General features: G+C 46.4%; 1 protein-coding gene across 1 annotated transcript in view; it reads left to right on the forward strand.

Moving 5' to 3' along the window:
- Positions 1 to 24763, forward strand: part of MCMDC2 (minichromosome maintenance domain containing 2) — a 127927-nt gene that overhangs the window by 80804 nt on the left and 22360 nt on the right. The window contains exon 13 of the mRNA XM_077270605.1: positions 13489 to 13598. Coding sequence (XP_077126720.1) covers positions 13489 to 13598 — 110 coding nt within the window. The remainder of the gene's footprint in view (positions 1 to 13488; positions 13599 to 24763) is intronic.

A 24763-nucleotide genomic window follows, 5' to 3' on the forward strand; every position in this document is an offset into this window, starting at 1 on the left:
TATCCCCCCTCCCCCAGGTGTTTGTATGTTTTACAGCCACCTTGTACAGCAGTAATGCTGCATGTGTGCAAGGTGGCTCATAAACTTATTCTCCTTGCACACGTGGAACAGAACACTTCTACAATGTGTCCCCTGAGACCATTAAAACGTCCCTGAGGTGTGACTTTCCTTTGTAATGACACGCAACAACCCCCTTGGTAGCACAGCCCTTCTTCTGACATCATTGTTTGGCTGGCTGCGCCTCTGCGGCCGCCCTGCCTGACACAACGCCCCTCGGTGTCTTATTTATTTTGACTGCGAGGGTGTGATTGACGGGCATGAGCAGTGCATATCTTCGCCAGGCTGTCACTCAGCTCCTTCCGCCTTCTTCAGACTGTGCGGCTTCATGGCCGTGGCATGCGATAAGGGATCAGCTTACGCCGCACAGTCTGTAGCAGGTGTAAGGACACGAGCGAGAGGCGAACATATGTACTGCGCCAGGCCATGAATCCCAGCCCCGCAGTGTGAAACACTGTAAAGACACTGCGGGGCTGGGATTCATGGGCATCGCGAACCGCACCAGCCGACATGAAATGATGTCAGAAGACGGGCAGCGCATGGCCAAGGGATAACGCAACAACGCAGACTCCTGTACAGCAAAATGCGATGCTCAGGAGGCCGCGCCCAGCACCAAGGTGGTATTTTTGCCAGCTGTGCTGCGACTCATTACAAAGGGAACTCCCGCCTCCAAGACAGATTGACTGTATAAGGGCCAAAATGTTGTACGTGTTTCATTCAGCTTGTGCAAGGAACAAAATTAAAAGAGCAACCTTTGACTTGTGCGGCACTACTGCTGCATAAGGCGTGGCTCTTCTAGTTTGTAACCCCTGAGGGGGGGTTAAAGGTTAAAGGGGCTCTAGGAAGACAAGCTTGAATAGGTCCCCATCCTGGTTCCAGCACAGTTAGCTGGTTCCGGGCAGAGCCTTTGGCTTAGGTGCCTCCCTCTGGGTATCCGAGTTCCACCAACATCAGGTGGTCCTTGGTAGTGCTTTCAGGCACGGGTACCTCCTGCTTAGTAACCGGGTTCCAGTAACGTCAGCTGGTCCTCGGTAGTTCCATTGGCTCTTGGACCTTCGGCTACCCATCGGGTTCCAGTACCGTCAGCTGGTTCTCGGCAGTGTCTTTTGCTCTTGTACCTTCTGCTCCCCATCCTGGTTCCAGTACCGTCAGCTGGTTCCGGGCAGAGCCTTTGGCTTAGGTGCCTCCCTCTGGGTATCTGAGTTCCACCAACGTCAGGTGGTCCTTGGTAGTGCTTTCAGCACGGGTACCTCCTGCTTAGTAACCGGGTTCCAGTAACGTCAGCTGGACCTCGGTAGTTCCATTGGCTCTTGGACCTTCGGCTACCCATCCGGGTTCCAGTACTGTCAGCTGGTTCTCGGCAGTGTCTTTTGCTCTTGTACCTTCTGCTCCCCATCCTGGTTCCAGTACCGTCAGCTGGTTCCGGGCAGAGCCTTTGGCTTAGGTGCCTCCCTCTGGGTATCCGAGTTTCACCAACGTCAGGTGGTCCTTGGTAGTGCTTTCAGGCACGGGTACCTCCTGCTTAGTAACTGGGTTCCAGTAACGTCAGCTGGTCCTCGGTAGTTCCATTGGCTCTTGGACCTTCGGGTAGCCATCCGAGTTCCAGTTCCATCAGCTGTTTCTCGGCATTTTCTCAGCCTTCTTGTACCTTCTGCTACATTTCCAAGTTCAAGACCCTAAAGACGACGACCCGGAAGACCACCCTAAGATGACGACGACACCAGAGACGACAACCACTGAGATGACGACGACCCTGGAGACGATGACCCTGAAGACCACCCCGATGACGACGACCCCGGAGACGACGACCCTGGAGACGACGACGACCTGGAAGACCGAGAAGCAGAAGAACAAGAGGCTGCAGAACAAAGAGCAGAAGAACATTAAGCATAAGACTAACTATCAGAGCAAAAGATATTATCTAAATTATAAGCAGAAGAAGACTAAGCAGTGTATGGGGGTGAGTCCGTTCCTCCTCGTGGTGCCCCTGGATAAAGCCTGATGCTGCAGGCCAAACTGAACGCGGACAAATGTAACTGTTTTGTGACAGGCAGAACGGAAGGTGTAATCTTCAAACTTTTATAGATAACAACTACGGGAATGCCTGTCACAAATAAGAATATGATGAAGAAGTTGAATATGAAGAAGATAATTGTAAAATAAAAAGAATATGAACAATGTAACAAAAAAAATAATAGGTAGAAGATGAAGAAGAAGATGAATAAGGTGAAGAAGTTGATGTCAAAGAAGCTGATGATGAGGATAATGAAGAAGAAACTGTGGGAGAAGTAAAAAAGAAGGTGAAGGGCGTGGAAGTAGTGAAACATCAATATCTGACAAAATAAAAAAAAAATTAACATAGTCAAAATCTTTCTAACGCCGAACGTCATAAAAAACAAAACAAAATCCTGCTATTCTATTAGATTGGGCTAAACCTCTGTGCCTTTAATGTCTCCGCCACCTCCCCCAATACATCCTACATTTTTCTTAGTTGTTTTCCTTCATGTAGAATGAACCTACAAGTTAAGAAAGGGTTTATTTTAATTCCGATATTTTCGTCCCATTGACTTGCATTGGGATCGGGTATCGGATTAGATCCGATACTTTGACGGTATCGGCCGATACTTTCCGATACCGATACTTTCCGATATTGGAAGGTATCGCTCAACACTAACCGTAACGTGTCCACCGCCCACTTTATGGCCAGACACTCTTTTTCCACGACTGAGTAGTTCTTCTCAGATGAAGACCGCTTTCTACTCAGATAGAGAACAGGATGCTCCTCCCCATGTAACTCTTGGGAAAGGACTGCTCCTACCCCAACATCTGAGGCATCTGTCTGAAGAATAAATTCTTTATTAAAGTCTGGGGCCATCAGAACGGGTTGCTTACACAAAGCCTCTTTCATATCTTGGAAGGCTGACTCTGTTTCTTCGGACCACTTAACCATTACTGATTTTGTCCCTTTTAGCAGGTCAGTCAGAGGGGCAGCCATCGTGGCGAAGTTTGGGATGAACCTCCTGTAATATCCCACGATTCCCAGGAAGGCTTTAACTTGCTTCTTGGAAACTGGTTTTGGCCATGTTTGAATTGCCTCCACTTTACTGATTTGGGGTTTTATTTCTCCACGACCCACTATGTATCCAAGGTACTTAGCTTCTTCTTTACCCAAGGCACACTTCTTCGGGTTTATTGTAAAATCCGGCCTCTCTTATAGCATCAAACACCGCTTGGACCTTTTCCAGATGACTCTCCCAGTCCGGGCTAAAGATGACGATATCATCCAGGTACGCAGCAGGGTATGCCTTATGGGGTGCAAGGATTCTATCCATAGCCCTCTGGAAGGTCGCCGGAGGTCCCTGTAGGCCAAACGGCATCCGGACATACTGGAAGCATCCATCTGGTGTAGAAAACACCGTCTTCTCCTTGGCTTCCTGTGCCATGGGGATCTGCCAATACCCCTTCGTCAAATCCAAGGTGGTTATGTACCTGGCGGGCCCAAGCCTTTCGATGAGCTCATCAACGCGGGGCATGGGATAAGCGTCAAACTTGGAGACCTCATTCAATTTCCGATAGTCGTTGCAAAACCTCCACTCTCCATCAGGTTTTGGGACCAGGACAATTGGGCTCGACCAACCGCTCTTGGATTCCTCAATGACTCCAAGCTTCAACATACGCTCCACTTCCTTGGAGATAACTTCTCAACGAGCCTCAGGAATACGATAGGGCTTCACGTTCACCCGCACATGTGGCTCTGTTAGGACCTCGTGCTCTATGACCTTCGTGTTTCCTGGCAACTCCGAAAACAGGTCCCTGTTTTTCTGGAGTAACTCTCGGCACTGTTGTTTCTGGGTCTTCGATAGCGTCTCCGCTATAGTAACCGCTCCAACCTCACCTTCTGGGTTGCTTAACAACGATGGAGTTACTGTCGGCTCTCTATCTTGCCACGGCTTGATGAGGTTGACATGATACACTTGGAATGGTTTCCGTCTTCCTGGTTGGTGAATTTTATAATTTACTTCACCAAGTTTCTCGACAACCTCATATGGCCCTTGCCATTTGGCCAAGAACTTGCTTTCCACCGTCGGAACTAACACCAGAACTCGGTCTCTGGGATTGAACTGCCTCACTCTTGCAGACCGGTTGTAGACTCTGGCCTGAGCTTCTTGTGCCTGGAGGAGGTGTTCTTTCACAATAGGCATCACCTTTGCAATCCTCTGCTGCATCAGGGCCACATGCTCAATGACGCTTCTGTGGGGCGTGACTTCGGCTTCCCAGGTTTCCTTGGCTATATCCAGGAGTCCTCGTGGATGTCGGCCATATAGAAGCTCAAACGGTGAGAATCCTGTGGAGGCCTGTGGAACTTCACGAATAGAAAACATCAGGTAGGGTAAGAGACAATCCCAGTCTCTACCATCTTTCTCTATAGCTTTTCTCAGCATGCTCTTCAGTGTCTTGTTAAATCTCTCAACAAGGCCATCTGACTGGGGATGGTACACCGAGGTCCTCAACTGGGAGATTTTCAGGGCTTTGCATAACTCCCTCATCACCTTGCTCATGAAAGGTGTCCCCTGGTCAGTCAGGATCTCTTTTGGCAGACCTGTCCGGGAAAAGACATGGACCAACTCGCGGGCTATATTCTTCGAGGAAGAATTTCTCAGAGGAATTGCCTCAGGATAGCGTGTGGCATAGTCCAGGATGACTAATATATACTGATGGCCCCGGGCTGATTTAACTAAGGGACCGACCAAGTCCATGGCAATTCTCTCGAATGGCACCTCAATAATGGGCAGTGGCACAAGGGGGTTCCGGAAATGAGGAGTGGGAGCAGTTAGTTGACATGTAGGGCAGGACTTGCAATAGTTCACTATTTCCCGGTGACACCCAGGCCAATAGAACCTCTGCACAACCCGTTCCTGCGTTTTTTCCACCCCTAGGTGTCCACCCAAGATGTGGGAATGGGCCATGTCCAACACCTTCCGTCTGTACGGACCCGGCACTATCAACTGCTCTACCAACTCCTCCCTTATTTTCGTGACCCGGTACAACAACTCCCCCCTCATCAGAAAATGGGGAAATCTTGTGTCTGCGCCCGGTTCCTGTACCACCCCGTCAATAACTGTGACATTATTAAAGGCTTCCCTCAGAGTGGGGTCCCTATGTTGGGCAGTCCCAAAATTTTCACCGGTTACCTCTAACTCCATAATGTCAGATGCAGGGGACACTTCCTCCTCATCCCCAACCAGAACACAAAAAGGAAACCTGTCTGACTCCGGGTGTGGCGACACCCTTCCAGGGTTCATTGGTTCCCTACTCTTGCTAGGGAGCTCAGAACCTTTTCCCCACAAATCCCAAAACAAACAGAAATCCCGGCCAATAATTATAGGGTACAACAAGTCCTGCACGACGCCGACTATGTGGGACTCAGTGCCACATGCCATTTCAATCTCCACCCTGGCCAAAGGGTAGTCCTTTGCATCACCATGTATGCACCGCACTCCAACCTTCTTTCCCGGGAGCAGGTGGAGAGGAAACGTGGCCCTCACCAGGGTCACCAGGCTCCCTGAGTCTAACAGTGCCGTTACTGCTCGACCGTTCACCTTTACGGGACACGCTTGAGGTCCCTCGTTGGGCGGAGAGTTCACACTGCAGGCTGGATACGCATAGTATGAACAACGGCGTCCCATGCTGCAGTCCAACTGCTCAGTGGTCTGGGAACAACGGGCAGCTATATGTCCTGGCCGGTGGCACCTCCAACAGATAACATCACCCGTAGGGACCTTGGGCACCACCTCCTCCGCCCTTTGTGACCTTGGACGCGCCACTCCTTTTTGGGACTCAGCTCCCTTCTGGGACCCCCAGTACGGCATGGGTTGCCTCCCGGAGGAGCCTTCCAACCCTTGGTATCTCTCAACCAGTCCGATCAGCTCGTCGGCATTCTGGGGATCACCCTGGGCAACCCAAGTCTGTATGGACCTCGGGAGGGAATGCACAAACCGATCCATCATCACCCGTTCCACCATCTGTGCAGGTATACACGACTCTGGCTGTAGCCATTTCTGGACCAGGTGCAACAGATCAAACATTTGAGAGTGAGGCGGTTTGTCCCGGTGATAGGCCCAGCTGTGAACTCGCTGTGCCCTGACAGTCAGTGTCACCCCCAAACGTGCGAGAATCTTGACTTTCAATTTGTGATACTCTTTGGCATCCTGCAAGGTCAAATCATAGTACGCCTTCTGGGGTTCTCCCGTCAGGTATGGTGCCAGTACCTCTGCCCACTGCTCTGGCGGGAGTTTTTCCCTCTCAGCGACCCTCTCAAACACCGTCAGGAAGGCCTCAACATCATCCCCGGGAGTCATTTTCTGCAATGCACGTCTTACCGTCTTCCGGACATGGGTGTCATCAGCCAAACCTGGGGTTGGGGCACTCGACTTGCCCTGGATGGCGGCTGCCAGAAGCTGCTGGCTCTGTTGTATCTGCTGCATCAACAGCCTGTTGGTCTCTTGCTGCCGTTGCTCCTGCTGGCTCTGCCGTTGCTCCTGCTGTGACTGCAACTGGACCAAGTGTTTCAGCAGTTCCTCCATTTTCCCCGGCTGGCTTACAACGGACTTGACCCAGGACATTCAATAACAGACTTTTCGTCTCCGCTGGGAACGCTGCCCGCACGTCTACCACCAATTGTAGGGATGTCACTCACTCAGGTGCGATGGCTGACACTCAGGAGGCACATTCCTTTAAAGTTCAGAGGGCTTATTGCGTCATAAACCACATGGAAAAATAACAGCAAACCAAAATAGCCTTAAGTTCAGGAAAAGAAAACAAAGTGTCCAGTCCACCAGGCTTACTCTTGTAGCCTTAACACACTCAGGAGGGTTTCACCTCAAACACATATCCCCCGTATTAAGCATTTTGCCTGTCTTATATAGAGCTAACCACACCCAGTAACCCATCACATGATTAGCCATGTGGTCTGACATCACCACAGGTCCTGAAGCAGATATATATATATATGGTTATATACAATAAAGACATACACCGGGCTACATTACAGCAACAAGGCACTTATGTGGCACATACCTCCCGTCGACTACACACCCTTTAGCCATGCTACAGGAGGCATTTCTTTGGGAGTGCGGCACAGCCCTCCATGTGCTTTCCAGTAGTGTGTTTGGCCTACATGTGCCTATATGACCTCCCTGCAACACCTGGGCATGGTCCTGATGAGGCAGTAAATGGTGTCCTGAGGGATCTCCTTCCAGACCTGGATTAAAGCATCTGTCAACTCCTGGATAGTCTGTGGTTGGTGGATGGCACAAGACATGATGTCCTCGATTGGATTCAGGTCTGGGGAATGGGCAGGCCGGTCCATAGCATCGATGCCTTCATCATGTGGGAACTGCTGAGACACTTCAGCCATATGAGGCCTTGCATTGTCATGCATGAGAACCAACCCAGGGCCCGCTGCCCCTGCACATTATCTCTCAATGGATCTGAGGATCTCATCCCGGTACCTAATGGCAGTCAGCCAGCGCAAACTGTGAACTCCATGCACGCAGTCAGCCAGCGCAAACTGTGAACTCCGTACACGCAGTCAGCAAGAGCAAACTATGAACTCCGTGCACGCAGTCAGCCAGTTCAAACTGTGAACACAATGCACGTAGTCAGCCAGCGCAAACTGTGATCACAGTGCCTGCAATCCAGCGCAAACTGTGAACACAGTGCATGCAATCCAGCACAAACTGTAAACACAGTGCATGCAATCCAGCACAAACTGTGAACACAGTGCATGCAATCCAGCACAAACTGTGAACACAGTGCACGTAGTCAGCCAGCGCAAACTGTGAACACAGTGCACGTAGTCAGCCAGCGCAAACTGTGAACACAGTGCACGTAGTCAGCAAGTGCAAACTGTGAACACAGTGCATGTAGTCAGCCAGCGCAAACTGTGAACACAGTGCACGTAGTCACCCAGGGCAAACTGTGAACCCAGTGCACGCAATCCAGAGAAAACTGTGAGCACAGTGCACGCAGTCAGCCAGGGCAAACTGTGAATGCAGTTAGCCAGCGCAAACTGTGAATGCAGTGTATGCAGTAAGCGAGCACAAAAAGTGACCACCGTGCATGCAGTCAGCTAGCACTTTTGTGTGGTTCCATTTCTGAACCAGAGTAAACACAGCAGGTACTTGGCATAGGTAGAAGTCCACTTGGACTCTGAGGTATAGCACAGCTCTCTTGGCCCTACTACCCAGGGACAGTTCTCTTGGCCCTAGTATCCATGAGCAGCTCTCTTGGCCCTACTATCCAGGGACAGCTCTCTTGGCCCTACTATCCAGGGACAGCTCTCTTGGCCCTACTACCCAGGGACAGTTCTCTTGGCCCTAGTATCCATGAGCAGCTCTCTTGGCCCTACTATCCAGGGACAGCTCTCTTGGCCCTACTATCCAGGGACAGCTCTCTTGGCCCTAATATCCAGGGACAGCTCTCTTGGCCAGGTACAGCTGTCTTATAGCCCTACTACCCAGGGACAACTTTCTTAAAGCGCTACTACCCAGGGAAAGCTATCTTATAGCCCTACTGCACAGGGATAGCTGTCTTATGGCCCTACTACCAACACTATAAGTATCAAAAAGTCAAAATGACAAAATTAAGTCACTGTGCATCACATGATCATTTAAAGAGTAACTGTTGTTTTAATTATTATTATTTTATAAATCAATAGTCCATGTGAAGATAAGAATCTTCGTAATATATCTTATCAGAGAAATCTGCTTCTTTCTCTGTCAAAACTGATCAGTTATCTACTATATAATTGTCTAAGGGGTACTTCCGTCTGTCTGTCCTTCTGTCTGTCTGTCTGTCGCGGTTATTCGTTCGCTGATTGGTCTCACCAGCTGCCTGTCATGGCTGCCGCGACCAATCAGCGAAGCGCACAGTCCGGAAAAAATGGCCGTTCCTTACTCCCCGCACTCACTGCCCGGCGCCCGCATACACCCCTCCGGTCACCGCTCACACAGGGTTAATGCCGGCGGTAACGGACCGCGTTATGCCGCGGGTAACACACTCCGTTACCGCCGCTATTAACCCTGTGTGTCCCCAACTTTGTACTATTGACGCTGCCTATGCGGCATCAATAGTACAAAATGTAATGTTAAAAATAATAAATAAAAAAAAAAACCTGCTATACTCACCCTCTGTAGTCCGCTAAGCCGCTCGTGCCACCCGCCATCTTCCGTTGCAGGTTGCGGTGGCAAAGATGGTATGGCAGAAGGACCTGCCATGACGTCACGGTCATGTGACCGCGACGTCATCACAAGTCCTGCGCACCTGCGCGGAAAGGACCTGACGTGACGTCACGGTCATGTGACCGCGACGTCATCACAGGTCCTGCGCTCAGACCAACCCTGGGACCGGAAGCTGCCGTGGACTACAAGGGGCCCTCGGAAAGGTAAGTATATGTTTATTTTTTATTTTTTAACCTGTGACAAACGTGGCTGGGCAATATACTACGTGGCTCTGTGCTGTATACTACTTCGCTGTGCAATATACTACGTGGCTCTGTGCTGTATACTACGTCGCTGGGCAATATACTACGTAACTGGGCAATATACTACGGCGCTGAGCAATATACTACGTCGCTGGGCAATATACTACGTCGCTGGGCAATATACTACGTCACTTGGCAATATACTACGGGCCTGGACAATATACTACGTGGCTGGGCAATATACTAAATACTACGTGGCTTGGCAATATACTACGTGGCTGGGCAATATACTACGTGGCTGGGCTATATACTATGTCACTGGGCAATATACTACGTGGACATGCATATTCTAGAATACCCGATGCGTTAGAATCGGGCCACCATCTAGTTTTCAATATTTTAAATTCGCAAGTAAAATCTGTGTTCAGTGAAGACAGATTGTTACATTACTGAGATAGGAGATACATTGTTTTTAATAATATTTATTGCCTCTAACTTCTCCATTTTCCTCTCTACATAGAATCTTATCATTACTAACTGCCATCTTATATAATGTAACAATCAGTCTTCACTGAATACAGATTTTACAAAAGAAGTATTTGTAATCTTGCCTGAAGAAGGAGCCACTGTGCTCTGAAAGATTGCAGACATATTATTTTGTGGTTAGCCAATAATGGTATCACTCCTACAATACTTTTGTCATAATTGGGCAGAAAAGTATTCACATAAGAATTGAGAATTTTGAAAATGAATGATCAATCCTAGCAGAGAATGAAGTGCATTTTTCTGATAAGATTTATGACAACATTTATTTTCACATATATTGATTTATGAAATTAAAATGATGGTTACTTTCTAAATGGAGAGTATATAATGCTACTTTTTCCTTGCAGTAGGCTACACAGGATGATAGCCTCTGATGTAGGCATCCCCAGTAGACCATATCTTCTACTATATAATTGTCTAAGGGTCACTTCCGTCTGTCTGTCTGTCTGTCACGGATATATTAATTGGTCGCTGCCTCTGTCTGTCATGGAAATCCAAGTCGCTGATTGGTCGCAGCAAAACGGCCACGACCAATCAGCAACGGGCACAGTCCGGCAGCAAAATGGCCGCTCCTTACTCCCCGCAGTCAGTGCCCGCTCCATACTCCCCTCCAGTCAGCGCTCACACAGGGTTAATGGCAGCGGTAACAGACCGCGTTATGCCGAGGGTAACGCACTCCATTACCGCTGCTATTAACCCTGTGTGTCCCCAACTTTTTACTATCGATGCTGCCTATGCAGCATCAATAGTAAAAAAAGTAATGTTAAAAATAATAAAAAAAAAATAAACCTGCTATTCTCACCCTCCGTAGCCGCCGAGCCGCATGCGGCTGCCGCCATCTTCCGTTCCCAGAGATGCATTGCGAAATTACCCAGAAGACTTAGCGGTCTCGCAAGACCGCTAAGTCTTCTGGGTAATTTCGCAATGCATCCTGCGAATGGAAGATGGCGGCAGCCGCGCGCCATTGCCAGAGCTTCGGTGGATCCCAGTGGGTGAGTATATCACTATTTTTTATTTTAATAATTTTTTTTAACAGGAATATGGTGCCCACACTGCTAAATACTGCCTGGGCTGTGTGATATACTGCGGGGGCTGTGCTATATACTACATGGGCAGTGTTATATACTGCCTGGGTTGTGTGATATACTGCGTGGGCTGTGCTATATACTACATGGGCAGTGTGATATACTGCGTGTGCTGTGCTATATACTACATGGGCAGTGTGATATACTGCATGGGCAGTGTGATATACTGCGTGGGCTGTGTGATATACTGCGGGGACTGTGCTATATAAACTACATGGGCAGTGTGATATACTGCGTGGGCTGTGTGATATACTGGGGGGGCTGTGCTATATACTACATGGGCAGTGTGATATACTGTGTGGGCTGTGTGATATACTGCGGGGGCTGTGCTATATAGTACATGGCCAGTGTGATATACTGCGTGGGCTGTGTGATATACTGCAGGGGCTGTGCTTTATACAACATGGGCAGTGTTATATACTGCGTGGGCTGTGTGATATACTGTGGGGGCTGTGCAATATACTACATGGGCAGTGTGATATACTGCGTGGGCTGTGTGATATACTGCAGGGGCTGTGCTTTATACAACATGGGCAGTGTTATATACTGCATGGGCTGTGTGATATACTGTGGGGGCTGTGCTATATACTACATGGGCAGTGTTATATACTATGTGGGCTGTGTGATATACTGCGGGGGCTGTGCTATATACTACATGAACATAAGGATGAATGACCTCGGGGAGATCAAAACATCCAACACCGCGGAGACACCATCACGTGGATACCATGTTTTGGCATAGGTGGTTTTCCTTTATTGGAAGCTGCCCTTCCCTTGGTTGTTCCTTCCCGGTGAAAGACCTGGCTATTCATTGCTTGCGTTGAGAAACACGTGATGGTGTCTCCGCGGCTTTTCTACATGCATTTGCATATTTCCCATAAGGGATGGGGGCAGTGTTCTGGATCACTGCGTAATGAGAAACACGTGATGGTGTCTCCGCGGTGTTGGATGTTTTGATCTCCCCGAGGTCATTCATCCTTATGTTCATAGCCTTTTCACTAGGCACTGCTCCTAATAGCCAGTTTCCTACTCCACGCTGATGAGGGGCAAATACCCCGAAACAGCTGTCTGTGGATGGATACCATGTTTTGGCATAGGTGGTTTTCCTTTATTGGATGCTGCCCTTCCCGTGGTTGTTCCTTCCCAGTGAAAGACCTGGCTATTCATTGCTTGCGTTGAGAAACACGTGATGGTGTCTCCGCGGCTTTTCTACATGCATTTAGCTATATACTACATGGGCAGTGTTATATACTACGTGGGCTGTGTGATATACTGCGGGGGCTGTGCTATATACTACATGGGCAGTGTTATATACTGTGTGGGCTGTGTTATATACTGCGTTGGCTGTGCTATATACTACGTGCCCTGTGTCATATACTGCGTGGCCTGTGTTATATACTGCGTGGCTGCTATATAGTACGTGGGCTGTGTTATGTACTCTGTGGCCTGTATTAACGCATCGAGTATTCTAGAATATGTATGTATATAGCAGCCACATAGTATATAGCACAGGCCACATAGTATTTGTCTGCTATATACTACATGCCTCCTATATACTACGTGGCCTGTGCTATATACTATGTGGCTGCTATATACATACATACATACATACATACATACATACATACATACATACATATTTTAGAATACCCGATGCGTTAGAATCGGGCCACCATCTAGTAGATTATATTCATGAAGCAGATTTTTTTTGTAAAAATTATAGACTGTTCCTACATAAGAATAGGGCATGTAAATGGGGCTATCTAATACTCTGAGAAACCCTTCTTAAAAACTACAATCACCAATGTAAAATAAAAACACATTATACTCACCTCCCGTACCAGCGCAGTTCCATTAATGTTGGCGCCGGGTCTCTTAAGGCTCACATGATATTGTTGTGCCATGTGAGCCCTGCAGCCAATAAGAGGCCACTAATAGGCTGCTGTGCCTTCACTTTTTTTCGGACTAATCTAGGACTTCCACACGATGTGTGACCGCTGATCCTGAGACCCCCACTGATTGCTCAAAAGAGCCTTTAGAATTGTACAGCTCAGAAGATAGAAGAGCACACAAATGGGAATGCATGAATGTAGAAGTCCTATGAAATTCTACTGCTTCTGTATGTATGCCCGTGCTCAGGCAGTAGTGGTGCTGTGCCCTCCCATCTCCTGAGCAGAACACTTCCATTAAACAATTGGCAGGAGTCTCTGGACTATAATTCGGAGCAGAGAAGTGTAGCTAGATCAAAGCATATGAGAAAAAGATTTCCTAAAAGTTTAGTTACTCTTTAAACTGAACACAGTTTATTCATTCCAGATCTTCAATAGCAGAAGCACATGCAAAGTTAAGTTTGCGAAGAAAGGTGACAGAAGAAGATGCTTTGATAGCCATCTTATTATTTGAAGCCTCTCTTACTATGAAACATGGTAATTAAACTTGTAAAGTGCAAAAGAAATATGCTAACATCTCTTTGTACAGTATTTGTTTGTGCATATTAACATTTAGCAAATGTGTATTAATTGACATTAAAGGAAAGACAGGAGACAAGCGCACATAGGGTGACATTGAGTAATACAAGAAAAATATGGTATATATTTGCAATGTGTTAGCCACTCTCCAGCCTTGCGTTTATTTATCAAAATATAGAATATTTGACAAATTTGAACATTTTGCAATATTCAAACTATGATTTTTTATGACCTTAAACCAGATAGTTGCATCACCGAAAATAGTTAATAAATAACATTTACCACATGTCTACTTCACATGAGCATCATTTTTTAAATTTTTTATTATTTTATAATATTTATTTTAAAACTACCTCTCAAAGTGCTCAAAACCAAATTCAAGAATATCATCAACCCTTGAATGGTACAATTTATTACACAATTTCTCCTATCTATGCCAATATCCCATATGTGGTCAAAAGCTACATCTGAGGCACAGTTCAAGGCTCAAAAGGGAAGAAGCACCATATTGGGAGTTCAAATTTTGCTGTAATGGTTTAGATAAAATGTTGTTTTAGCCCCAAGTTTTAAAGATTTATAAGGGCTAATAGGAAAAATTGACTATATACTTTGTTGTGCAATTTCTCCTGAGTTTGCCAATACCTTACATGTAATTGGGAAATACTTTTTAGGCACAGTGTAAAGCTCAAAAGGAACGGGGTGCTATAGTGTAGTGAAGATTTTCCTGGAATGGTTCGCAGGTACTATGACCCAATTGAAAAGCCCCTAAGGTGCAAGAACAGCAAACACCCCCCCCCATAAGTGACCCCGCTTTACAAACTACACCTCTCAATTAATTCATCTATGGGTGCAGTGATCATATTGACACCACGACTGTGTCACATAATTTTATACAATTGGGCAGTAAAGAAAAAATAATTACATTTAAAAAATTTGTTTTAGCCCCAGATTTTACATTTTCACAAGGGGAAATGGGTAAAAATGGCACCAAAATTTGTCACACAATTTCTACTGAGGGTGGCTGTATGGTACTGCTTAGCCACACAGCGAGACTCTTGGAGAACAAATTATTGTAGAATAGTTTGAGGACTCCATATACAGAGCCCCTAAGTGCCAGAAGAGCAAATCCCCGCTCAACTGACCCCATTTTGGAAAGTACATCCTTCTGGGTATTTATCTAGAGTTGTAATGATGATTTTGACTCCATAGGTGTTTTCCATAAACAAGCAGCTGTGAATATTGCTGAGTGAAAATTGCAAATCTGCCATTGTAATGCCTAGTCCATTGTAGTGCCTGTACACTGTGCCTAGTTTGTTCTTCTGGAGACATGGACCGCATAAATTATGCAGGCTATCATCGCTACAGAAATGCTAAACATGTGGTTGCTAAATGTGGTTTAGGCACACTCAGACGGGAGGTGGGGAATTTAGATTTGGGATTGCAGAATTTGCTGAATTTCTTTTGGGGGGTGAGGAGAGCAATTGCGCTTTTCCAGAGCCTTTGTGCTACCAGTAACGTGGGGACTTGCTTTTTTTTGTGAATTAAATTGAAGGTTTTGTTGGGAAAATTTTACATGCCATTTGGGATCACATCTATCCTCCTTGCTACGCTGAGCACTTACGTAAGGGATTTCATCTAAATCTCTGAATGATGTGATTCAGATTAAACCTCTGAGGGATCCATTCACTACAATGAGGCAGCAGAGTTAGGGTATGTGCACACGCTGCGGATCCGCAGCGGATTTGATGCTGCGGATCTGCAGCAGTTTTCCCAAAGTTTACAGTACCATGTAAACCTATGGGGAAAAAAACCGCTGTGCACATGCTGCGGAAAATTCCGCGCGGAAACGCAGATTATTTTCCGCAGCATGTCACTTCTTTCTGCGGATTCCGCAGCGGTTTTCAACCAGCACCAATAGGAAAGTGCTGTTGAAAACCCGCAGAGGAATCCGCAGAAGAAACCGCTAGAAAATCTGCAGTGAAAACCGCAGTGGTTTTGCACTGCGGATTTTCCGATTCCGCTGCGGAAAAATCCGCAGCAGAATCCGCAACGTGGGCACATACCCTTTCTCTTACCAAAGGGTATGTGCCCACGTTGCAGATTCTGCTGCGTATTTTTCCGCAGCGGATTTGGAAAATCCGCTGTGCAAAACCACTGCGGTTTTCACTGCGGATTTTCCTGCGGTTTCTTCTGCGGATTCCTCTGCGAGTTTTCAACTGCACTTTCCTATTGGTGCTGGTTGAAAACCGCTGCGGAATCCGCAGAAAGAAGTGACATGCTGCGGAAAATAATCCGCTGCGTTTCCGCGCGGAATTTTACGCAGCATGTGCACAGCGTTTTTTTTTCCCCATAGGTTTACATGCTACTGTAAGCTTTGGGAAAACTGCTGCGGATCCGCAGCGTCAAATCCGCTGCGGATCCGCAGCAGAATCCGCAGCGTGTGCACATGCCCTAAGGCCTCTTTCACACTTGCGTCAGTATGGGTCCGTCGCTGTGCGTCGGGCCGACGTACCAACGCACGCTGTGAAATTTGTGCACGACGTGGGCAGTGGATGCAGTTTTTCAATGCATCCGCTACCCATTCTGAAGTCTGGGGAGGAGGGGGCGGAGTTTCGGCCGCGCATGCGCGGTAGAAAATGGCGGACGTGACGGACAAAAAAAGTTCACTTTAACGTTTTTTTGTGCCGACGGTCCGCCAAAACACGACGGATCCGTTGCACGACGGACGCGACGTGTGGCCATCCGTCGCTAATACAAGTCTATGGGAAAAAAAACGCATCCTGCGAGCACATTTGCAGGATCCGTTTTTTTCCCAAAATGACGGATTGCGATGGATGCCAAACGACGCAAGTATGAAAGAGGCCTTACTCTGGACTGGAGTTAATCGCACAAAACTGCAGCCAACCAAGATTTTATGTACTCCTAAAAAGACAGGCACCGCAAGATCATAGACCAGACAGTCAGCAGAGTCTCCAATCACTATTGGGAATTTTCCACGGGGGATTCAATCTGAATCCCGTATTTCAGAGATTTGCACGGAAACCCTGGTGTAAGCGCTCAGCATAGAACGCAGGATAAATGTGAGCCAAGCCTTACAGCGATCTTTGAGAGGCAGAATGAAGAAATCAACAGCAGGTCAAGACTTGGTTCTATTTATTGTTTACACCATATAAGTGATTAGATGACTTTATTCTCCAGGTTGGAGCGATTACAGCGATACCAGATCTGGTTTTTATGATTACCTACTATCACACACTAAAAAATGCTTATTTTCTGCAAAAAAAAAAGTTTTTGTATTGCCATATTTTCAGAGTTATAGTTTTTCCATATTTTTTCCTGACGTCATGTGAGGGTTTGTTTTTTTGAAAGCTCAGCGAACTTATTTATTAGTACCATTTTTGGACACAACATTTTTTGATTACTTTCTATTATGATCTTTGGGAGGCAGAATGAACAAAATCCAATTCAGGTTTTTTTTTTCTTCTTACTATTACTCCATTCACCATGTGGTAAAAAAGTGATCTGGCAGCTTTATTCTTTGGGTCAGTATAACTACGGCGATACCACATTTATATAACTTTTTTATGTTTTGCTGCATTTACACAAAAACTATTTTATAGAAAAAATAATTTGTTTATGTATCACTGTATTCTGATAGCTTTAGCTTTTAGGTTTCTCCGCTGACGGATCTGTGCGATTGTGCTGTGCCCTGCCTAGGATCGGAGCTGTAAAAGCACTGATCCTAGACTGGTGCCTGGCAACGCCAGGCATGGCCTAGACCCGCAGATTTGCACGACTGACAATTACATTGATTGCACCAATCACAGGGCACAGCCGCGGTGTGACCGCGCTGTGACTTGCCTAGGATCGGAGCTGTGACAGTGTCGATCCTAGGCCATTGCTTGGGTCCTGGGTCCAAGGAGAACATCTGCAAGGAGTTTGTATGTTCTCCGTGTTTGCGTGTGTTTCCTCCGGGTACTACGGTTTCCTCCCACATTCCAAAGACATACTGATAGGGAATTTAGATTGTGAGCCCCATCAGGGACAGTGATAATGTGTGCAAACTGGAAAGTGCTGCGGAATATGTTAGCGCTTTATAAAAATAAGGATTATTATTATCCCTGACCGATCTCTCATGTTCCCTTTTTACCCCTCTCCACAATCCCCGTGTACATCCAGCAGTTGCTGAGCGTTGATGATTGGCGACATAGTTCACCGATCAGCACTCATGCTCGCTGTTTTCCACTTTTCTTTTTTCTCCCCCCCGTGTGCACATCCAGCAGCTGCCGAGCTTTGATTAGTGACGCAGTTCACTTATCGGAGTTTGTGCCTGCTGTTATCCACTTTTCTTTTTCACACCCCTCTTTCGCCACCCCCAAGTGCACATCTAGCAGCCGCCAAACTTTGATTAGTGACGCAGTTCACTCATCAGAGCTTGTGCCTGCTGTTTTACACTTTTCAAAGACTTTTTTTTTCCCTGGTTACTGCTTTTTTTCTTTTCAATCAAAGTTTACACCAAGCTCTATCTCTCTCACACACACAAACTGTTAAATAAAGTACTGACACAATCACCACATGCATAAAAAAAAATTGTCCTGCTCGTACCAAAAGCGCTATTCATTGGAGGAGGCGGCATATGCTCTCCTTGCTTCCGACACTGATACCGAGGGAGAGGATCCCACATTTATTTTTCAGATTCATCCTCCTCATCATCTTCCTCCTCAGGTGCTGATGAACCATCACGCAGACGTCCCAGGACAGAAGATGAACCAACGCCCCCTATTCCTGACCCTGTATGGACCTCGCCCCGGACACGTTTTGCAGCAATCCACAAATTCCTGCATTATACCGACAATGCACAGTATCCTCCCCAAGTTGACCCCAACTTTGACCATTTGTTCAAAGTTCGGCCGGTCATCGAACACTTCAACAAAAAGTTTGCTGAAGTGAACGTGCCGCAAAGGGACATCTGTGTGGATGAGTCCTTAATTCATTTCAAAGGGAGGCTCAAAATTCTGTCAGTACCTGCCCAGTAAGGCCAGGTACGGAATTAAACTAAATTAAATAAAGTGTGTGATTACCTCAGGGTACACCCACAGGTTTAGAGTTTATGAAGGTAAAGACATTCGGATAGAACCCGCTGAATGCCCCCCGGTCCTGGGAGTGAGTGGGAAAATTGTGTGGGATTTGATGCACCCACTGCTGGATAAAGGATATCACCTCTACGTGGATAACTTTTATACCAGCATCCCACTCTTCAAATCCCTCTCTGCACGAGGTACCGCAGCCTGTGGTACTGTCAGCAAAAATCAGAGAGGCCTCCCGAAAACGTTAATTGGGCAGATGCTCAGAAGGAGTGACAGCAGAGTCCAATATAGCGACCACCTCCTGGTGGTCAAGTACAAGAGAGATGTCTTTTTCTTGACCACCATACATGGTGATGGCAGCACCCTCGGCACTGTACAAGGTACCACTGCACAGGTCTGCAAACTGGACTGTGTACTGGGGTACAACAAAAACGGGGGGGCGCGTTGATCTCTCTGATCATGTCCTCCAGCTGTATAGTGCTTTGGGAAAGGTCAAGGTGTGGTACAAGAATCTGGCCGTGCAGATGGAAATGCTTAACGCTTTCCTGCTGTCACGATGTGCAGGCCAGACTAATACGTCGTACCTTCAGTTCCAGGAGGTAGTGATCAAGGCCTTAATCTTTGGAGATCAGAAAGACGAGGGCCCCAGTGCTTCCGGAACTGAAGGTGCTCGTATTATACCAGGTCAACATTTCCCGTGGGAGGTCCCTCAAAGTGGAAAAAAGTAAGTCGCAAAAAAGGTGCCAAGTGTGAATATTCATTTGTCTTAAGTATCGGCACACATGACCGCCGGCCCCAGCAGGAAGCCGGAGGCTGACACTGCGCGCTACTGAAGAGGAATGGATACTCAACGCGATCTCTGATGAACACCCGGTGAGTATTCCGGCAGCTGTGCTCTGCTTGTGAGCAGCGCATGATGTCTCTGTCATGCGCTGCTTACAAGCATTAATCAGCTGCTGGCAGCAGAGCAAGACATTGCAACTGCGAGGGAGTGGAGGAAGTAAGAGTAAGGCCGGCGTCACACTATCGAGTTTTACAGACGTATGAGCGCATAAACTATGTCTGTAAAATACGCATTACACACGGCCCAATGAACCTCTATGGCCCAGCTCCTATCTGCCGTATATTACGCATCCGTAATGTACGGTCTTATACGGCCGTAGAAAATTGCAGCATGCTGCGTTTGTCACCGTATTGCGCAAAAAAAATCACCAATGGAAGTCTATGGGGGCGAGAAAAATACGGATTCCACATGGACCAGCAGTGTGACTTGCGAGAAATACGCAGTGGCGTTAGTGAAAAGCCGGTAATTCAATTGCCGGCTTTTCATTTCTCCTGCACAAACCCGACAGGATATGAGACATGGTTTACATACAGTAAACCATCTCATATCCCTTTTTTTTTTTTGCATATTCCACACTACTAATGTTAGTAGTGTGTATGTGCAAAATTTGGGCGCTGTAGCTTGTAAAATAAAGGGTTAAATCGCGGAAAAAATTGGCGTGGGCTCCAGCACAATTTTCTCCGCCAGAGTGGTAAAGCCAGTGACTGAGGGCAGATATTAATAGCCTAGAGAGGGTCCATGGTTATTGGCCCCCCTGGCTAAAAACATCTGCCCCCAGCCACCCCAGAAAAGGCACATCTGTAAGATGCGCCTATTCTGGCACTTGGCCACTCTCTTCCCACTCCCGTGTAGTGGTGGGATATGGGGTAATGAAGGGTTAATGTCACCTTGCTATTGTAAGGTGACATTAAGCCAGATTAATAATGGAGAGGCGTCAATTACAGTATGACACCTATCCATTATTAATCCAATAGTACTAAATGGTTAATAAAACACACACACATGATTACAAAGTATTTTAACCCCTTAAGCCCCGAGGGTGGTTTGCACGTTAATGACAGGGCCAATTTTTACAATTTTGACCACTGTCCCTTTATGAGGTTATAACTCTGGAACGCTTCAACGGATCTTGGCAATTCTGACATTGTTTTCTCGTGAGATATTGTACTTCATGTTAGTGGTAAAATTTATTCGATATAACTTGTGTTTATTTGTGAAAAAAATGGAAATTTGGCAAAAATTTTGAAAATTTCACAATTTTCCAACTTTGAATTTTTATGCCCTTAAATCACAGAGATACGTCATGCAAAATACTTAATAAGTAACATTTCCCACATGTCTACTTTACATCAGCACAATTTTGGAACCAAAATATTTTTTTGTTAGGGAGTTATAAGGGTTAAAAGTTGACCAGCAATTTCTCATTTTTACAACACCAAATGAGATGTGGTCCCTAAAAAAAAATGAAGTAATTTTGAGGGGTCTATACCCAAGTGTGACACCATTCTAAAAACTGCACCCCTCAAGGTGCTCAAAACCACATTCAAGAAGTTTATTAACCCTTCAGGTGTTTCACAGGAATTTTTGGAATGTTTAAATAAAAATGAACATTTAACTTTTTTTCACACAAAATTTACTTCAGCTCCAATTTGTTTTATTTTACCAAGGGTAACAGGAGAAAATGGACCCCAAAAGATGTTGTACAATTTGTCCTGAGTACGCCGATACCCCATATGTGGGGGTAAACCACTGTTTGGGCACATGACAGACCTCGGAAGCGAAGGAGCGCCATTTGACTTTTCAATGCAAAATTGACTGGAATTGAGATGGGACGCCATGTTGCGTTTGGAGAGCCCCTGATGTGCCTAAACATTGAAACCCCCCAAAAGTGACACCATTTTGGAAAGTAGACCCCCTAAGGAACTTATATTGATGTGTTTTGAGAGCTTTGAACCCCCAAGTGTTTCACTACAGTTTATAACGCAGAGCCGTGAAACTAAAAATTCTTTTTTTTTCAGAAAAATGATTTTTTTAGCCCCCAGTTTTGTATTTTTACAAGGGTAACAGGATAAATTGGACCCCAAAAGTTGTTGTCCAATTTGTCCTGAGTACGCTGATACCCCATATGTGGGGGGGAACCACTGTTTGGGCGCATGGCAGAGCTCGGAAGGGAAGGAGCGCCATTTGGAATGCAGACTTAGATGGATTGGTCTGCAGGCGTCACGTTGCATTTTCAGAGCCCCTGATGTACCCAAACAGTACAACCCCCCCACAAGTGACCCCATATTGGAAACTAGACCTCCCAAGGAACTTATCTACATGTGTTGTGAGAGCTTTGAACCCCCAAGTGTTTCACTACAGTTTATAACGCAGAGCCGTGAAACTAAAAAATCCTTTTTTTCCCACAAAAATGATTTTTAGCCCCCCAAATTTTTATTTTCCCAGAGATAACAAGAGAACTTGGACCCCAAAAGTTGTTGTCCAATTTGTCCTGAGTACGCTGATGCCCCATATGTTGGGGTAAACCCCTGTTTGGGCGCACGGGAGAGCTCGGAAGGGAAGGAGCACTGTTTTACTTTTTCAACGCAGAATTGTCTGGAATTGAGATCGGACGCCATGTCGCGTTTGGAGAGCCCCTGATGTGCCTGAACAGTGGAAACTCCCCAATTCTACATGAAACTAATCCAAACACACCCCTAACCCTAATCCCAACTGTAACCCTAACCACACCCCTAACCCTGACACACCCCTAATTCTAATCCCAACTGTAAATGTAATCCAAACCCTAACTTTATTCCCAACCCTAACTTTAGCCCCAACCCTATCCCTAACTTTAGCCCCAACCCTAACTTTAGCTCCAACCCTAGCCCCAACCCTAACCCTAGCCCTAACCCTAACCCTAGCCCTAACCCTAGCCTTAGCCCCAACCCTAGCCCCAACCCTAGCCCTAACCCTAGCCCTAACCCTAGCCCTAACCGTAGCCCTAACCCTAGCCCTAACCCTAGCCCTAACCCTAGCCCTAACCCTAGCCCTAGCCCTAACCCTAGCCCTAATGGGAAAATGGAAATAAATACATTTTTTTAATTTTATTATTTTTCCCTAACTAAGGGGGTGATGAAGGGGGGTTTGATTTACTTTTATAGCGTTTTTTATATCGGATTTTTATGATTGGCAGCCGTCACACACTAAAAGACGCTTTTTATAGCAAAAAAGTTTTTGCGCCTCAACATTTTGAGACCTATAATTTTTCCGTATTTTGGTCCACAGAGTCATGTGAGGTCTTGTTTTTTGCGGGACGAGTTGACGTTTTTATTGGTAACATTTTCGGACACATGACAGTTTTTGATCACTTTTTATTCCGATTTTTGTGAGGCAGAATGACCAAAAACCAGCTATTCATGAATTTCTTTTGGGGGAGGCGTTTATACCGTTCCTTGTTTGGCAAAATTTATAAAGCAGTTTTATTCGTCGGGTCAGTACGATTACAGCGATATCTCATTTATATCATTTTTTTATGTTTTGGCGCTTTTATACGATAAAAGCTATTTTATAGAAAAAATAATTATTTTTGCATCGCTTTATTCTGAGGACTATAACTTTTTTATTTTTTTGGTTATGATGCTATATGGCAGCTTGTTTTTTGCGGGACAAGATGTCATTTTCAGCGGTACCATGGTTATTTATATCCGTCTTTTTGATCGCGTGTTATTTCACTTTTTGTTCGGCGGTATGATAATAAAGCGTTGTTTTTTGGCTCGTTTTTTTTTTTTTTTCTTACGGTGTTCACTGAAGGGGTTATCTAGTGGGACAATTTTATAGGTTGGGTCGTTACGGACGCGGCGATACTAAATATGTGTACTTTTATTTATTTATTTATTTTTTTTAGATAAAGAAATGTATTTATGGGAATAATATATTTTTTTTTCTTCTTTATTTAGGAATTTATTTATTTTTTTTATTTTTTTTACACTTGTGGAAATTTTTTTTTTTTTACTTTCTTACTTTGTCCCAGGGGGGGACATCACAGATCGCCCATCTGACAGTTTGCACAGCACTCTGTCAGACGGGCGATCTTACTTTCATCGGAGCAGGCTGCAGCTTTCATCTGCAGCCTGCTCCTGACCCGGAAGTCCTCCCTGCAGGACCCGGATGCAGCCCCGCGGCCATTTTGGATCCGGGGCCTGCAGGGAGGAGACGCTCGGTACAAGGTGAGTACATTCCCTTTTACCGATCGTCTCAGGGAAGCCCGCAGGGAGCCCCCTCCCTGCACGATGCTTCCCTGTACCGCCGGTACACCGCGATCATGTTTGATCGCGGTGTGCCGGGGGTTAATGTGCCGGGGGCGGTCCGTGACCGCTCCTGGCACACAGTGCCGGATGTCAGCTGCGATAGGCAGCTGACACCCGGCCGCGATCGGCCGCGCTCCCCCCGTGAGCGCGGCCGATCGGCTATGACGTACTATCCCGTCACTGGGAATTAAGTCCCAGGTCACCTTGACGGGATAGTACGTCATATGGGATTAAGGGGTTAATGAAATAAAGACACATGTGGTTGTAATATTTTATTAGACTCTTAATCCACCTGAAGACCATCGTCCTGAAACAAAGTTAAAAAAACAAACAACAATATTCCATACCTTCCGTCGTTATGTCCCACGATGTAAATCCATCTAAAGGGGTTAAATTATTTTACAGCCAGGAGCTGTGCTAATGCACTCGCTCGTGCCTGTAAAACCCTGGGTACTGAATGGAAAGCTGGGTGATCTGTAGTTACCTTGAGTTGCGGTGATGCGCCCTCTGCTGGATGTCCTCATGAACTGGAGCCTTGGAAAAGTTCCCACGCTCGAGTTCATATGAGGACATCATCCATTCCGTTCATTCACAGCAGGAACTGGATGGAACCAATCAATCATACCAGGAACTGGGTGGGGCCAATCAATCACACCAGGAACTGGATGGAACCAATCAATCATACCAGGAACTGGATGGGGCCAATCAATCACACCAGGAACGGGATGGGACCCATCATTCACACCAGGAACTGGATGGAACCAATCAATCACACCAGGAATGGGATGGGACCCATCATTCACAGCAGGAACTGGATGGAACCAATCAATCATACCAGGAACTGGATGGGGCCAATCAATCACACCAGGAACGGGATGGGACCCATCATTCACACCAGGAACT

The sequence above is a fragment of the Ranitomeya variabilis genome, chromosome 6 (assembly GCF_051348905.1).
Source record: "Ranitomeya variabilis isolate aRanVar5 chromosome 6, aRanVar5.hap1, whole genome shotgun sequence".
Classification (NCBI taxonomy): domain Eukaryota; kingdom Metazoa; phylum Chordata; class Amphibia; order Anura; family Dendrobatidae; genus Ranitomeya; species Ranitomeya variabilis.